General features: G+C 41.0%; 1 protein-coding gene and 1 long non-coding RNA gene across 6 annotated transcripts in view; one reads left to right on the top strand and one right to left on the bottom strand.

The window, feature by feature from the left end:
* Positions 1-12,162, bottom strand: part of LOC118634715 — a 121,533-nt gene extending 109,371 nt beyond the window's left edge. For 2 of the 3 annotated variants that reach the window (XR_004960391.1, XR_004960390.1), the window contains exon 1: positions 1,663-1,700. This is a non-coding gene — a long non-coding RNA (uncharacterized LOC118634715). Of the gene's footprint in view, positions 1-1,662; positions 1,701-12,072 lie in introns of those variants that run through there. The other variant, XR_004960392.1, reaches the window with a different exon arrangement.
* Positions 12,163-12,907: 745 nt separating this feature from the next.
* Positions 12,908-18,007, top strand: part of BEND7 (BEN domain containing 7) — an 80,178-nt gene continuing 75,078 nt past the window's right edge. For 2 of the 3 annotated variants that reach the window (XM_036273807.1, XM_036273806.1), the window contains exon 1: positions 12,925-12,968. Coding sequence is in view for 1 of the 3 variants with exons in the window: in XM_036273808.1 (XP_036129701.1) it covers positions 12,908-12,968; positions 15,343-15,426 (145 nt within the window). In the remaining 2 variants the exon portion in view is untranslated. Of the gene's footprint in view, positions 12,969-15,342; positions 15,427-18,007 lie in introns of all 3 variants that reach the window. The other variant, XM_036273808.1, reaches the window with a different exon arrangement.

Raw genomic sequence — 18,007 nt, 5'->3', positions numbered from 1 at the left:
TAGAGAATAAGTGTGGAGGATACATGGATGTGCACATAATTAAAAGAAATTGATTGAGCTTTACACTTAAGATTTATGTTCTTTACTGTATATAAGATAGATCTTAAATAAAAAGAACATTAAAAATTTATGTTAAGGAAAGGACAGAAAGGTATTAAGGTTAATGCATCACATTTAAGATAATGAGGAAACCAGTGTGCCATTCGAGTTTCACTAAAAAAAAAAATAGTTTTATGGACTCACACAGGATGAAAGTGAAGGAATGGAAAAAAATCTTCCAAGCTTATGGAAATGAAAAAAAATCTGGGGCAGCAATACTCATAACTGATAAAACAGACTTCAAAATGAAGGCTGTAAGAAGTGACAAAGAAGGCCACTACATAATATTAAAAAGATTGATCCAACAAGAAGATATAACCAAAATAGGAGCACCAAAGTATATTAAATGTATTTAAACATTCTGGAGGACTTTAATGGAGAGATTGATAGCAACACAATCATAGCAGGGGACTTCAACACCCCACTGTAATCACTGAATAGATCCTCTAGACAAAACATTAACAGGAATACAGAAACCCTAAATGACTCACTAGATCAGATGGATTTAATTGATATTTATAATGATACCACAAAACTGCAGAATATACATTATTCTCAAGTGCACATGGGACATTCTCAAACATAGACCACATGTTAGGACACAAACTAAGTCTCTACAATTTCAAAAATATTGAAATCATATAAAGCATCCTCTCAGATCACAATGGTATAAAACTAGAAATTAATTACAATAAAGACACTCAAAAATACCAAACACATGGAGGCTAAATAACATGTTATGAAACAATGAATGGGTAACCAAGGAGATCAAGGAAGAAATTAAAAATCTTCCTGGAATCAATGAAAATTAACACACAACAACACAAATCTATGGGACACAGAGAAAGCAGTTCTGAGAAGGAAGTTAATATCATTATAGGCCTACCTTAAGAAACAAGAAAAATTTCTAACAGACTATCAACCTCTACAATTTAAAGAACTAGAAAGTGAACAAAAAACAAACACAAAACAAAGTAGAAGGAAAGAAATAATAAAGATCAGAATGGAAATAAATAATATGGAGACTAAAAAAAAAAAACAAAAGATCAATCAATGAAACCAAGACCTGGTTCTTTGAAAAGATAAACAAGATTGATGAAACTTTAGCCAGATTAACCATGAAACAAAGAGGGAAGACGCAAATAAACAAAATCAGAAATAAAAGTAACAACTGATACAACAGAAATACAAATGATTGTTAGAAAATACTATGAACAATTATTCAACGAAAAGTAGAAAACCTAGGAAAATAGACAAATTCCTACAATCATACTGTCCTCTAAAACTCAACCGGGAAGATCCTGAAAATCTGAATAGACCCAAAACAACTAAGGAAATTGAAGACATAATCAATAAACTCCCAGCAAACAAAAGCCCTGGTCCAGAAGGCTTCACAGAGGAATTTTACTGAACATTCAAAGAAGAACCAACCTCTATTCTCTTCAAACTATTCCAAAAACTTCAAGAGAAATGAAGACTGCTCTGGCCAGTTTGGCTCAGCGGTTAGAGCGTCAGCCTGTGGTCCAGAGAGACCCAGGTACAGTTCCCGCTAAGGGCACGTACCTCAGTTGCAGTTTGTCCTGGGCCCTGGTGGGGTTGTGTGGGTGGCAACCACTCGATGTGTTCCTTTTACGTTGATGTTTCTCTCTCTCTCTCTCCCCCTCCCACTCTATCTGAACAAAATATCAAAAAAATGTCCTCGGGTGAGGATAAAAAATTTTTTTTAAATAAAAAAAGAGAGAAATGAAGACTACTCAGCTCTTTTGGTGAGACAAGCATAATCCTAATTTAAACAAGATAAAGACACTCCAAAGAAAGAAAGTTAAAGGTCATTATCCCTGATGAACATAGTTGCCAAAATCTTCAACAAAATATTAGCAAAGCAAATCCAGCAATATATTTAAAAAATTATTCACCACAACCAAGTGGGATTTATCCCAGGGATGCAAGGCTGGTACAATATTCGCAAATTCATAGATGTGATACACCACAGAAACAAAATGAAAGATTAAAATCATATGATCATATCAATAAATGATGAAAAAGCATTTGACAAAATGCAGCACCCATTTCTGATCAAAATGATCAGCAAACTGGGAATAAAGGGATCATACTGCAACATAATAAAGGCCATATATGACAAACCTATAGCCAACATCATACTCAATGGGCATAAACTAAAAACATTTCCCTTAAGACAGGAACAAGACAGGGATGTCCACTTTCACCACCCTTATTTTACATCGTACTGGAAGTCTTAGCCACAGCTATCAGACAAGAAAGAAAAATAAACAGCATCCAAATTTGAAAGTAGAAAGCAAAACTGTCATTATTCACAGATGACATGATATTGTACACAAAACCCTAAAGACTCTAAAAAAAATGAAAACTACTAGATTTAATAAATAAATTTGGTAAAGTAGCAGGATACAAAATTAACATCCAGAAATTAAATGGCATTCTTATACACCAATAATAAACACTCAGAAAGAGAAAGTAAATAAATAATCCTATTTAAAATTGCAACAAGAAAATTGTGATATGTAGGAATACACTTAACCAAGGAAGTAAAAGACCTGTTCTCAAAAAACTACAGGACATTGAAAGAAGAAATAGAAGAAGATATTTTAAAAAGTGGAAGCATATGCAATGTTCATGAATTGGAAGAATCAACATCATTAAAATGTTTATCCTACCCAAAGCAATTTACAGATTGAATGCAGTCCCTATTAAAGAACCAACGGCATATTTCACAGATCTAGAACAAATACTCCAAAAGTTTATATGGAATCAAAAAAGACTCCAAATAGCCACAGCAATCTTGAAAAAAGAACAACAAAGTGGGACGGACCACAATACCAGATATCAAATTATACTACAAGGCAATCATAATCAACACAGCCTGATACTGGCACAAGAACAAGCATATAGATCAATAGAAAAGAACAGAGAACCCAGAAATCAACCCAAGACATTATGCTCAATTAATATTTGACAAAGGAGGCCAGAGCATACAATGGAATAAAGACAATCTCTTCAATAAATGGTGTTGGGAAAATTGGACATGAACATACAAAAAAAAAAAATGGAATTAGACCACCAACATAAACCATACACAAGAATAGACTGAAAATGGATTAAAAACTTAAATGTAAGTCGCAAAACCATAAAAATTCTAGAAGAAAATGTAGTCATCAAAATCTCAGACATTACAAGTAGCAGAATTTTCAGTGATAAATCGCCTAGGGCAAGAGAAACAAAGGAAAAAAATAATAAATGGGACTACATCAAACTAAAAAGCTTCTGCACAGCAAAAGAAACCATCTTCAAAATGAAAACAGAACCCACTCTTTGGGAGAACCTATTTGCCAACGATACATTGAATAAGGGGTTAGTATCTAAAATATGTAAAGTACTCACACAGCTCAACAAAAGGAAGACAAACAATCCAATTTAAAAATGGGCAGAGGACCTGAATAGACACTTCTCCAAACAGGACACACAAATGGCCAAGAGATATATGAGAAAATGCACTAAGTCACTAGTCATCGCAGTAGTTTTTAACCTTCCTAATGCCGCGACCCTTTAATACAGTCCCTCATGTTGTGGTGACCCCCCAACCATAAAATTATTTTCGTTGTGGCTTCATAACTGTAATTTTGCTACTGTTATGTCTTAGGTGATCCCTGTGAAAGGGTCGTTCGACCCCCAAAAAAGTCTCGACCCACAGGTTGAGAGAAATGCAAATTAAAACCACAATGAGGTATCACCTCACACCTGCCAGAATGGCTGCCATCAACAAATCATCAAACAACAAGTGTTGGTGAGGGTGTGGAGAAAAGGGGACTCTAGTACACTGCTGGTGGGAATGCAGACTGGTGCAACCACTATGGAAAACAATACTGTGTTTCCCAAAAATATCAAAAATGGAACTGCCATCTGACCCAGTGATCCCACTTCTCGGAATATATCCTAAGAATCCTGAAACACCAATCAAAAAGAATATATGAACCCCTATGTTCATAGCAGCATTATTTACAAAATCTAAGATCTAGAAACAGTTCCAGTGCCCATCAATAGATGAGTGGATAAAAAAGTTATGATACATTTACACAGTGGAACACTATGCAGCTATAAGAAAGAAACTTTGAGATGACATGGAGGCACCTGGAGAGTATTATGCTAAGCAAAACAAGCCAGTCAGAGAAAGACAAGTATCACATGATCTCACTTATTTATGGAATATAATGAACAAAATAAGCTTACGATCAAAACAGATCCAGAGACATGGACGTAGGGAACAGACTGACAGACCTCCGAGGGACGGGGGGATAGTGGGTGGGGGAGTGGGAAGAGGTAAACCAAAGAACTTATATGCACATATGCATAACCAATGGACACAGACAATAGTGTGGGGAAGGCAGGAGGAGTGGGGTGGAAGCAGGGAGGAGGGGATCAATGGGGGAAAAAAGGAGGAACATATGTAATACAACAATAAAGATTTCTAAAAATAAATTTTAAAAAAGATTTTAAACTGTCTTAAGAAAACAAATTTTCCTCATTTGCAAACTTGGAATATTAATATCTTCCAACCTCATATAGCAACTAAACCTATTAGGTCATATATAAATATCCTTATGTTCCTTTAAGAATAGCTCTACAAAACATATAAGGTAATATCATTTTGGAGCATTCCAAGTTCTCATTTCACTTAAGTAATCTCATTATAAATACTGCTTACTTTCTCTTAAATTACAACCACTAAAACCCATAAAGCAAATGAAAGTGGAAACTTGAGTAAGGCCAACAACAAATTAATAAATTGGGGCAAAAGTAGGGATGCCTGTTCTTTTCATGACCGTTATGATGGACAAATGTCATAAACCTGAAAAATTGATATGTATAATTATTAAATCTTCCTGAAGGATGCTAGAATCTACTTAGTGACAGGATTTTCAATTCCAGAGACTCCAATCAAAAATTTGTAAACAGACATTCAGGTCAAGATGGCCGCATAGGAAAAGGCGCTATCGCCTCCTCCCACGACCACATCAAAATTACAACTAAACTACAGAACAACCATCATTCAGAACCGCCTGAAATCAAGCTGAATGGAAGTCCTACAACTACAAAATTAAAGAAGACACATCAAGACTGGTAAGAGAGGTGAGCTGAGGACAGGCTGGTCCCACACCCACGTGTGGCAGATAAAAATCAGTAGGGCTACCTGGGCTGGGAAGGTCCTCTTTGAGGAGTGACGGTCCAGTTTAGGGTCTCAGTGCAGGAAGGAAAGTCCCCATAATTTCTGGCTGTAAAAACCAGCAGGAACTGAGGCTGAGGGAGGCTGAAGCCTCTGGAGCCCCAGGCAGCACCTCTTAAAGGGCCCACGCATGGATTTGCTTGGACTTGCTCCCTCCAGGCTCCAGGGCTGGGGGCAGCTTGAAAGGCATCAGACATATACAGGGAAGAACGAAGTTGTTTGGCATCTGGGTGAGAACTGAAGAGGCAGCTTTTTCCCAGACAGACAAGCTGGCTGAGGCCTGTGTTCCTTTGGTGAGCCCTTCCCCCACAGGGCTGGCAGAAGGGCTCCATATCTGAGACTCCAGCAACCTGGCTCACTTGCCCCTCCCTGGTGACTTCCTGAGGCCCTACCCCACCCAACTTTTGGGCCCACTCAAGCTGTTTCCAGTGGCTTTACCATAGGATTGGCCTATCTTGGCTCCTGCTTCAGAGTTTCCTAAATTCTCTCAAATAAGCAGCACCTGGTCCCAGTGAGCCCCATACCTCTAGCTAACTGGCTCCAGGCCTGGCACTAAAGGCAGTCAGCCTTGGTTCACAGTTTGGCTTTGCCTGGGCACCTCCAATCCCAGCACAAGAAGCAACTATTGGCAGATCACTTTCTATCTTATGCCTGGTGGCCGGGGGTAGAACACAGGCAGAGGCTGACCTTGTCCCAGAGCCAGCACACCCAGTAGACAGCTTCAGACCATGTTGAAGCACCACCACACAACCACCTCTACACAAGCAATACACTCAAGGAAAGGACTCAGTGGGTACCTGAGCCCTGCTGAAGTAAGTCTTGCTCTGTGTGGTGGGCCCCTGCACAGCTGGTCCTCCAAGGAGGTCAGAGGTGAGTGGTCAGTGGGCACAGCCAGTCCTTGCAGCTGATCAGCCTGAGTAGATCTCTCCCACTGAAGTGCTAACAGCAATCAAGACTCAATTATAACAGTCTAGTTGGTGTGACTCAGTGGGAGAGCATCAACCCATGCACCAAGAGGTCTCCAGTTCAATTCCAGGTCAGGGAACATGCCCAGGTTGTGGGCCCAATCCCCACTGGGGGTATGCAGGAGGCAGCCAATTGATGTTCTCTCTCATTGATGTTTCTGTCTCTCTCTCCCTCTCACTTCCTCTATCTCTAAAATCAATACAGGAAAAAACAATTTATTTAAAGACTCAATTATTACAAAAGTGTATTTAGTCCACACTAGGGGTGCACCTCAAGGGCCCAACTGAGGTGATCAGGGAGGCTGTGCCACTGGAACCTACTACAATAGGCCACCTTATGAAGCCTAAGAGACATAGCAACTCTACCTAATACATAGAAACAAACTCAAGGAGGCAGCAAAAATGAAGAGAAAAAAAAACATGTCCCAAATGAAAGAACAGAACAAAACTCCAGAAAATGAACTAAATGAATCAGAGAGATAAGCAATCTAACAGATGCCAAGTTCAAAATACTGGTTTATAAGGATACGCAAGGAATTTAGTGAGGACCTCAAGAGCATAGAAAAGGACCAGTCAGGAATGAAGGGTGCACAGTCAGAATTAAAGGATGCACTAACTGAAATAAAGAATAATTTAAAGGGAATTAATAGTAGAATAGGTGAAGCCAAGAAGCAAACCAGTGGTTTGGAATATAAGGAAGCAAAATATACTCAATCAGAACAGCAAAAAAAAAAAAAAAAAAAGAATCCAAAAACATAAGGAGCCTCTGGGACAACTTTAAGCATACCAACATTTGAATCACTGGGGTGCCAGAAAAAGAAGAGAACAAGAAATTGAAAACTTATTTGAAAAATAATGACAAATAACTTCGTGAAGGAAACAGACATACAAGTTCAAGAAGCACACAGAGTCCCAAATAAGATGAACCCAAAGAGGCCCACACCAAGACACATCATCATCAAAATGCAAAAGATAAAAACAAAGGGAGAATCTTAAAAGCAAGAAAAAACCAGTTAGTTACCTACAAGGGAGCTCCCATAAGACAGTCAGGTGATTTCTCAAAAGAAACTTTGCAAGCCAAAAGGGAATGGCAAGAAATATTCAAAGTGATGAAAAACAAGGGCCTACAACCAAGATTACTCTGTCCAGCAAAGCTATCATTTAGAATTGATGAGTTTCCTAGACAAGAAAAAGCTAAAGGCCCTGGCCAGTTTGGCTCAGTGGTTAGAGCGTTGGCCTGCGGTCCAGAGAGACCCGGGTTCGGTTCCTGCTAAGGGCACATACCTCGGTTGCAGTTTGTCCCCGGCCCTGGCTGGTCATGTGGGTTGCAGCCACTCGATGTGTCCCTTTCACCTAGATGTTTCTCTCTCTCTCTCTTCCTCTCTCTCCCTCCCACTCTATCTGAACAAAAAGTGGAAAAATGTCCTGGGGTGAGGATAAAAAAAAAAAAGAAAAAGCTAAAGGAGTTCATCCCCACCAAACCAATAGTATATGAAATGTTGAATGGGTCTTCTTAACGAAGATCAAAAATATGAACAATAAAATGGCAGTAAATACATATCTATCAGTGATCGAATCTACAAACAAAATATACAAGCAAAACAGAAACAGACTCACAGATACAGAGAATTTTTTGTTGGTTGCCAGATGAGAGGGGGTTGGAATGGGCAAAAAAGTGAAGGGATTAAGAAGTACAAATTGTTTGTTAGACTGACAAACCTCAAAGGAAAAAGGGGAGGGGGGAGATAAACCAAAGAATTTATATGCATATATGCATAACCAATGGACACATACAATAGTGTGGGGAAGGCAGGAGTGGGGCAGGAATGGGGAGGAGGGGATCAATGGAGGGAAAAGGGAAAATACTAATAGTATTTTCTTGTCTTAGTACCAAATTAAGTATTGTAGAGCTGTAGGGCTTAACAGAACTCAGTCTTGTACTGCATTTAACAGCAGTATGACCTTGGTCAAGCTATTTAACTCAGTTCAACCTACTTTTATTAAGTTTGTGAAATATTTATAATCGGCCAAACCTACTAAATATACTATTTTTCACTAGGTGTTAAGTGGAAAGATCTCTTTGTTGTTGTTGTTGTTGTTTTTAATCCTCACCCAAGGACCTTTTTCTATTTTTGTTCAGATAGAGTGGGAGGGAGAGAGAGAGAAACATCAATGTGAGAGAGACACATTGACTGGTTGCCTCCCACACGACCCAATCAGGGCTGGGGCTGAACCACAACCAAGGCAGACTGGAATCGAACCTGCGACTCATTTGTCAGTGGGCCAACACTCTAACTTCTGAGCCAAACCATCCAGGGCTCTTTATTCTTATAATAGGCTCCCACCCTATCGTCTTTCTAGCTTTGAAATAGAAGCATACCTACAAATACTGACTAAAATCTTATTATGCTGCAGGAGACTGTAATACATTCAACAATAAAATTTAAAAAAAAAGATTTATAAACAGCCTCAAGCCCAAAAATACAATTCAGCTTATCTCCTTTGTTTTGAGGGTTACTGATTAAAAATATTAAACAATACTGTAATCTGGTTGAAGTCATATCTATGTATATAGCATGGTTCAAATCATAGAAGTCTTTTAAATCTTAGCTGTCCAATATGTCCACTACCCACATATGGTTATTGAGCACTTGAAATATGGCTAATCTGAATTGATGTATCTTCTAAGTATAAAATACACACCATTTTCAAACCTTTGTAACAAAAAAGAATGTGAAATATCTCATTAATATTTTTATATTGATTACTTATCTAAATGATAATATTTTAAATATACTGGGTTAAGACATATTATTAAAATTAGTTTAAACCTGTTTATATTTACTCTTTTTAATGTGGCTAATAGAAAACTTTAAATTCAATATATGACTTGAGGTATATTTCTATTGGCAGCAGATCTCTAAATAAAGGTGGAAATTTTCATAATGCTATTCCTTTTAAGACAGTTTTCAGAGAGTTTTAGAATGAGGGTTAAAATTAATGTTGCCCTGGGCAGTATGGGTCAGTGGTTAGAGCGCTGGGCTGCAGACCAGAGAGTCCTAGGTTTGATTCTGGCCAAGAGCACATACCTCAGTTGCCTTTTGTCCTGGCCCCAATTAGGGTCGTGCCGGTGGCAACCACTCAATGTGTCTCTCTTACATCGATGTTTCTCTCTCTTTCTGTCCCCCCCCCCCCCCCGCCCTCCCACTCTGTCTAAAGATAAATGTAAAAATATCCTTGGGTGAGGATTAAAAAAAAAAAAAAAAAATTTAATGTTTTCTGGACAAATTAACCTGTCATTGACCAAGATTAAAATCTACATTTAATCTTTATCTATAATCAGCTGAGTTTTGGAATGCTCATGTAATACAAAGTTTGTTTTACATGAACTCACAGAATATTTGACATACATATTGATATGAGTGTTTAACAACATGTAAACCTGCAGTTCTAAAACTTTTGAGTGCTTTGAACTACAGAGGCAGAGAAATTACCTTAGTACATCTTCTACAGGACTTCCCAGGACACTCCAACACAAAAACTATATTCAGTTACAAAAACAATACTGATAAAGACTGAATTTTGTCCACCCAAAATTCACTTTGAAGCCCCAATTCCCAATGTCATGGTATTTAGAGATAGGACGAACCACTGGGAGGGCATTAGGTTTAGATGAGGTCACAAGGGTGGGACACTGGTAATGGGATTAGTGTCTTACAAAAAGAGAAAGAGATCAGAACTCTTTCTCTTTCTCTCAACCATGTGAAGACACTACAAGAAGGTGGCCATCTAAAAGCCAGGGAGGAAGCCCTCACCAGAATTGAAACTGCCAGAACTCGATCTGGGACTTCTAGCCTTCAAACCTATGAGAAAATAAATTTCTATTGTTTAAGCCACACAGTTCGTTGTGTTTTGTTGTGATAGCTCAAGCAACTAATACAGATACCTACCACTTAAAGCAATTTCTTCTTATTAAATATCATAGTTAGTATTTACTTAATGCTTATGAATACTCACTGTTTTGTTGTATAAAGGTAATGTGATTTGCACCATGTGAGGAGTAATTAAATATCTATTGATTTTCTCTATATGTCAATAAGACAAACCTGACCTATGGCCTCTGGAGATCAACTGGCTCATAGACCATCTTTGGAAAAAAGTTCCAGGAAAATGACTATTACTTTAAAACATTATTAATTTGAAATATTTTCAACTATATCAACAATATTTTCTTCAGTAAATGGAATTCATATTCCCATTTGAACTGAAAATACTAAGTTGTTAATATCTCCCCTAGGGATTTGCTTCTTTGTATGGCACTTTAAATCATTTCATTAGAGTTAAGCATAATAAAATATCATTTATGCTCCAAGGCATGAACGATCCTAAATGTTCCACAATCAGTCTAATACTCAGCCTTGTGGCTTTTAGAATAACATGTTTGAAACATTACAAAAAAAAGGAAAAGGTCCCAGCCTAGGAAACAAAGTCCTATGCTTTTTTTTCTTTAGAAACATTCAAAACCTCCTCAAGTTTTTAACTGCCTGGGGAGAGAGAGAGAGAGAGAGAGAGAGAGAGAGAGAGAGAGAGAGAAAGAGAAATAAATAATAAAAGAAGAGAAACAAATAGGGTAATTGATTTAATCCCTGTTGTCACTTTAATCCCTTCTGCCCCTTTTAGAGCTTCAATGGTCTAAGAACTCCAAGAAATCTATACAAAATTTTGTTTGTCCTATACATATTTTCTGGGGAAAGGGTCCTGAGCTTTGAATGCAATCTCAAAGGAGACAGTAATATCAAAGTTTAAGAAACTCCTGTTTAAGAGTTTGCTTTAAGGAACTGAATGAACAGTTCTGCTGGCACCTGGCCAGGTATAACTGCCAGGCACTTGCTGCATAGCACTTAAGACCTCAGGATGTGTACCAGGCCCTGCCTCCACTACTTGGTTGGCTACCTTGTTCCTTGGTTTTGTTTCCCAGTGTGTGTATCTTTATGCTAGTTGCCTTCAACTTCTCCATTCCTGCCAGTTGTCCTACTCTGAGTATCCCTGTTCAATAAGAGTGAACCGAGTGACTGTCTCCTCATTTCGGTGAGACTCACAGTAGAACTTATCGTGTTTGTCAACACACTCTTTTCCCTTATTCCTCTTTACTCTTTGGGGGCCACCCGAATTTGTCACAGTACTGGATATGTTGTCCACCTCTTTACTCTCTGTATTTGGGTCTAGAAATGATCAGTTTGGCCAGGTACTTTAAAGCTTGTCATATCCTGCACTGCCATTTCCAGGTGCTGTAAAATTCTTTTCCTTTCCCACCTTAAAGATGATAGCTCCCCAGAAAAGAATATTATATAAAACTAATAAAAGCATTCTGTTTATGTCAACGATTGTGGCCCTATTATATCAAGTGGCAGAGTCTCCTGCACCTGCTTTGCCCATTTCTTCCCTAAGACTCAGCAGAGCAATCAAGCAGCCACAGACTCTGCACCCCTTCATCCTTCCACCAGCTCCAAGTCCCACGTACCAAGTTGTCTCCTTAAAGGAAAAACATATGTAACAGAAATTAATTAATTAAATAATAAATAAAAAATAAATAAAAAATATTACTCTGGCTCTTCCTACACCCCTCTTTGTATTGGGGTATACTGAAGCTCACTCTTGCTATACCCACCAATAAATTCTAAAATCTCTTCCTTCCCTAGCAGAGTGCAGATGGGTAAGTTTTTGGTATTTGTTTCTCCTAAAACTTACCCAAAAACAGTGAGTCTAGCCCTTGGACATCCTGGATCTCAAGGCAAGGAGGGGCGGGCCAGGAGGATCCCCAACACCCAGGACTATTTATAACACGATCCACCCGAGGGAGCTGCACCCCACTCCTCTCCCCGGAGCCAGCCTAAGGACCCCGGGGGAAGGCCAGCGGGCTGGGCCGAGGGTGCTGTGTCCTCCGCCTCCTCCTCGGGGCGCGCGGCCAGGTTGGTGGGTGGCGGCGGCCGGGCCCGGGGATGGCCGCGGCCGCGCTCTGCCAGCAGGTGGCCCGGGGTCCCAGCGGCACCGCCTCCTCTCGGCGCCCCTCCTCCCGCGGGGGCGGTCAGCGCCCTGACCCGGCTCGCACCCCGTCGCCGCCGCCGCCGCCTTCAGCCCGCCCGCCCGCCGCCGCCGCCGCCGCCGCCGCCGCCGCCGCGTCCCCGGGGCCGCGCTCGCCGCCGCCGCCGCCACCTCCGCGTCCCGAGCTGCACCCGGGCCGGCCCGCGTCCACATCCCGGGGCGCCCGCTCCGCCCTCCCCGCCCCCCACTCGCTCCCCAACGGAAAGTTCGGCTCCGGCCGTTTCCCCGGAAGCCGGCCAGGAGCCGGGTCGGGGGCGTGTGGCGGGACCGGGCGGCGGCCGGGAGGGAACACTTCTCCCAGGAAAGCGCCTCCCGCCGAGCCCGCGCGCCGCAGCCCCCGAGCGGGTTCGCGGCGGTTCTTCCCTCCCGTGGCCTCCCCCCGGCGGATTCCAGAGACGGACCTTGGTCTGGGCGCTCCCGCGGGTGAGGAGCCAGCGCCGCCGCCTCGGCAGCCCGCGGCCGCAGCCCGGCCTCCCGCACCATGGAGTTCTCCGAGAGGAAGAGGAGCAGGAAATCCCAGAGCTTCAAACTGGTGAGCGGAGGTAAGCGGCGCCGGGCCGGGCGGGCGAGGACGGGGCTCCTGTAAACAGCTGCGCGCGCGGCCCGCGCCCGCTCTGGGCTTCGGGACCCCCGACTTCCCTCCGCAGGGGCCGCGGCGCACACGCGGGGAGGCGGGCAAAGTTGTGCGGAGGGAGACGGGAGGCTTATTCCGCGTAAACAAGTCGGAGGCCACTAAGGAAATTAGCAAACAATGACACTTGGGGAGCAGAGAGCCCTCTTTGGTATTCCACTCCAGTGGCCAGGTTGGGGGCTGGGGGAGAGCCGCCCTTGCATCAGGCCCTGCGGACACCGATCGGACCAATGGTTGTGGGCTTGGGGTTTTTCCCCCAAAGAGAAGGGGAAAGGGTGGACGTGATTCTTTTAACAACGAAAAAGCAGTTCATGAGCCACACAAGCCCATATAAGAATAGTTGATACCCGAAATGTTTTCTAGATACGTTATTTGGGTAGCAAAGGTGTCTTAGAATAGATCGCTTGTCAGTCAGACAAGTATCATTAAAAAAAAACAAAAAACCCAGCCAGTTCCCGAGGATTTAACAGGTGTGCACCACATTCTCTGGGCTTGGGTTGATTTTATCAGGGGAGGGGAAAGTTGAATGGTGTCATCACTTGAACAGTGTGTGTTCAGTTACTTGTCAGAGGCTTTATTTTCCTGATTTGACTTAAAAAAAAAAACGGTGAGAATATAAGAACAGATGTAAACTGGAAATGCATTGTGTCACTTTAAAAGAGAGGCAGGTGACTTTTTTTCGTGGCAGTGTTACAAGTCCTAATACTGAGTTTAGAATTACTGGTTTAAATATCTTTGAATCAACTTGAGGTCAAAACCAAACCACAGAACCTGTCCATTTTTCCCTGGTTGCTTTGTCTAGCTCTGGCATCAGAGTAGAGAGCAAGGCAATTGTCTTAACCTAGGGAAGTCACACATAAGCTGATGAAAATTAGAGTGCAATTGCAAGTAATAGAGACTTTCAAGCTACGCTAACTATGATGTAGAGTCAATAAAATCTGCTTTCGGTTGTTCTGAAAATGGTTTTCTTACAGACATTTTGAAGATCTACTCGTATCTGTTTCCCCTGCTTCAGTTTGACACTGTTTAATGAAAGAGTTCTGAAATAGTTTTACGAATTCAAAATATTTGGCTCTTTCCTCTTTCTGTGTACATTTTTTCCCCCTAGCAGTGTTGATTACTCAGTCATTTGTACTTTTAAAATTTCTCCATGTGTGACTGGCCTGTTTGTCCCTCTGATTCATTTAGGAATGTATGCTGCCTTCTTATTTATGGCCTCAGGGAACTTACTACTTTATCTTAAAAGTGAGAGTACTTCTGTAGACCTTGTCCTGTGAGGTCCAAGGCCAAAAAAAGGGATTAGCTGTTAAGAAGGAACTTCTCTTTCCTTACCTAGGCAATCCTACTTTTTAGAAATAGATTGCCAAAGCACTGTGGCCACGAGAAGCTTGTAAAATACTGTATTTTAAAGTTTGACTGACATAGCAAATTGTTCTCCTTTTTTTCTTTTTCCCCCTAAATATGAGTCTGATTCTTCTCTCTGCTGTGCAGGTGCTTTTTAGAAAACAAACTACTACATAATAAAGTATAGTAGCTGAATGCAGAAGACTCACTTGTGTGAAAGATGGGAATCTTGCTTTCTTATCCAAGTTACACTATGTTTGAAATAATAAGTCAGTATATTTGCCTCTAAGCTGCTTAAAGGCAGGGCTTTATCTGGGTAAACTGAGAATGTCAGGTAACTCTAAAGCATACTGTGATTCATATGCTCATGAAAATGGGTTGTGAAGAAAAATTTGGAATCCTCCCCTGGCCTATGATTGGGCATGGTTTTCTTTTTCTTATAAACATCCTTTTGAATGAAGAGAAGCCTAGTAATTGGTATCTGTGGGCCAAATTTACTCTGAAAACCATATAGTCAAGCAGAGCTGTTTTCTAAAGTCAAAGTAATGTTTCAAGTTTGTGTACTTCATGTAAACAAAGTTTTAGGGATTATTAGTAACTACAAATTCTGTGATTGACCAATTTCTGGAAATTTATATTTTTAAATTAAAGTATAGGTTATCCATATTATATAGAACAGCGGTTCTCAAACGGTGGGTCACAACCCCTTTTCCCTTTCACAGGGGTTGCCTAAGACCTAACAGTAGCAAAATTACAGTTATGAAGTAGCAACAAAAATAATTTTATGGTTGGGGGTCACCACAACATGAGGAACTATATTAAAGCGTCACTGCATTAGGAAGGTTGAGAACCACTGATATAGAATGAGACTCCAGTCTATATTGCTTATTCATATCGTGCAGGTCATTAGAATTCTAATCTTTGGTTGTCTTCTCTCCCAGATTACCATCAGGAGGCATATAAGATCTCAGAATTCAGCAACAATGTCAATGGGGAGGCCAAAGAGACACAATCCATTTTTTTAGGTAGGTCCCTATGTCAATTAATTTCTCAGCAAAACAAGGTGGCCATTTGCAATTGGGGGGGGGGGGGCGTTGTGTCAGAATAGGAAATGTCTGCCATTGCTTAATGTATGACATTCTTTTCAAGACCCTTTATTTTACAGATTGCCAATATATCCCTTATTAACATTGGTAAAAGTTGTAATTTCAGACATAAATGTTTATTAGTGTCTACACACAGTGCTAATTATCACTCACTCCCAGAGCCAGATGCTGACGGTGCAGTTGTGTCGCTGTGTGCTCACCCCATTTACATTGCATATTCGCTGGCACGCTTCAGTGGCGATAGTTTGTGTAATTGGGGTATTACATCTTTGACATCTGGATAACAGAAATTCAATTTCCAGGAAGCCGCTATTTGTTTGGTTTTGCTTCTGCCTTGGGTGGGATAGAGGATTAATACGCTGTCTTGTTATTATGTCCCTTCACCTTTGTGGCCCGATTGCTAATCCTGCCATGACAAAATTAAATTAAATCTACAGTCAAAAAGCATAAGGAAAATAAAAGTGCGATTGTCTGCCTCACCTCCTCTTTATAGTGCTAGTGATCACTGCGAAGCTCCTCATTTCCTGGCTTTGTGTTCATTTCATGCCAACATTTGGGGTCAGAGACTAGCCATGCGTTGCTCTCCCTGTCCTCATTCCTAGCTCAGTTAAGGGACACAGAGCAAACGCACCATCTTTGAGACCTTTGGTCAAATGTAGCTGCATGATGAATGAGTAGGTAGCCCAAAATGTTGCCACTGGTTCCATGTGTAGTTTTGGTACCTTGCATGTGCAGTTTGTTATCTTCAGATCAGGAGCCCACAATTAGGATTTGGCCTCTAGGAGTGCAGGACCCATAAAATCAGAGTAGAGAGTAAATGGTGGCATTTGTCTATGACCTTGCCCATCCTGCCTGCCACTCCACTACTGGTAGTAGGGGGATAGCTGGATGCTGCACAACAAGGAAGCAGAGAAGGGGAGCAAGTCTGGGCAAGAGTGATTAAAAGCAAAGGTCAGAACTGGGGAGAGTTGACAGGGCTTAAGGAAGCAGATTGCTGCTCAGACCCAGGGTGAGTAGTACTACAAAGTAAAACAATGTGAAAGCCAGACTCCATAGTGGTCTGTCACTAGGATCTCTCTCTTTTATGCTTTGAGGACGGGTGGGTGGCAAAGGACTGAGAAGTCAAACTGTTACTTAATAGAGGTAAAATAGGAAGGACATATGTAGCATTTCTTAGCCAAGCGATCATTGAAGGTACATAGATCTTTCCAAAGAAGCAGAGACTAAGGCCCGCACTGCTCTCAGCACCTGTTTACTGTTAAAACAACTAAAAACCAAAAAGTTAATAGTCAAGTGATATGCTGTGACCCAGAAGGAGAGTATTTTTGGATTGTACTCTTTCCAGTTTCTTAATCAGTTGGAATTCTGTATTTTCAGTTTCTTCAACTTGATTGGTTGGAAATCTTATGTCTAGGTACCACTCAATTTATCCATTGAAATGAAGAATTTGCCTGTTAGTAGAAAATGTACATTTATCATAAAAATGGAACAGCATGTCTTTGGGTTAGTATGCTCCAGTGAAGCAGGCTTTTTCCCCCTTTCTGCTATGCACTTGGAAAACAGTAAGGATGCTTTATAGTAGGTTAATTCTGGATATAAGAGAGTGCAGGAAGAAGAACATTAAGATACTAGTGCTCAAAATTCAGTAAAATGTACACTCTTGAAGGGGCAAAAATTGCTGCTTTCATTTTTCCTAACTCGAGTCCAGGAAGATAAGAGAACATCAATGACAGACCAGGGTTGGGATAAGCTTTCCAAACTTGGCAGGAAGGTCTTAGACATCAGGAGACAAAAGACTGAACAGCATGAAAAGGTGCCTAGCTTACTTCTCAATCTTTTGCTCATCCTGAGTGAGAATTGATATGCTTCCTAAAGAACATGTTTATTTTGTGATCTCCAGGTCAGTTTTATTTTTAAGGGGAAAAAGCAAGTGATTACACAAACATCATTGCTAGGGTAATTGGGAATAGTTATGGATAGCCTATAAAATGAAGGATTTTGCTGACAGTGTTGTAAAATGGACATTTTTTAGTTTGCAGTTACTCTTCTAAAAACATGGATTTAAATCATGTTTGATTTGTAAGTCACCAGCATCTACCCATAGTATTCCTTGTGGTGTAGAACTCGGTGTGAGGTTTATGACATCCAAGGAAGTTTGTTAGCAAAACCCCAGAAGGACTGTCTCACCCATAACACAGCTCTAAAATGTGGCCCTCAGGTTGTTGTGCGGCATTTTCTGTGCTCACGTGTGTGTTACCCGTGATACTATCTGCACCTATAAGATTATAAAGTTCATGTCTTGGGGAAAGAGAATGCTCCAGAATTTACCAGAGGTCCCCAAAGGAAATCTATTTCTTTGCAATATTTTTAGGCTGTTGACTATGTAGAGCGTCCGCCGTGGGAGGACGCTCAGTAGTGGGGGCGGCTTGGCTGTGTGCTTTGGGATCACACATTTTACTGTGATAATAGGGCCAGCAGAGGTTACTCTACCGTATGTACA

This window comes from Molossus molossus, unplaced genomic scaffold (genome assembly GCF_014108415.1).
Source record: "Molossus molossus isolate mMolMol1 unplaced genomic scaffold, mMolMol1.p scaffold_m16_p_1, whole genome shotgun sequence".
Lineage (NCBI taxonomy): Eukaryota > Metazoa > Chordata > Mammalia > Chiroptera > Molossidae > Molossus > Molossus molossus.
This window is presented reverse-complemented; position numbering and strand designations above follow the sequence as displayed.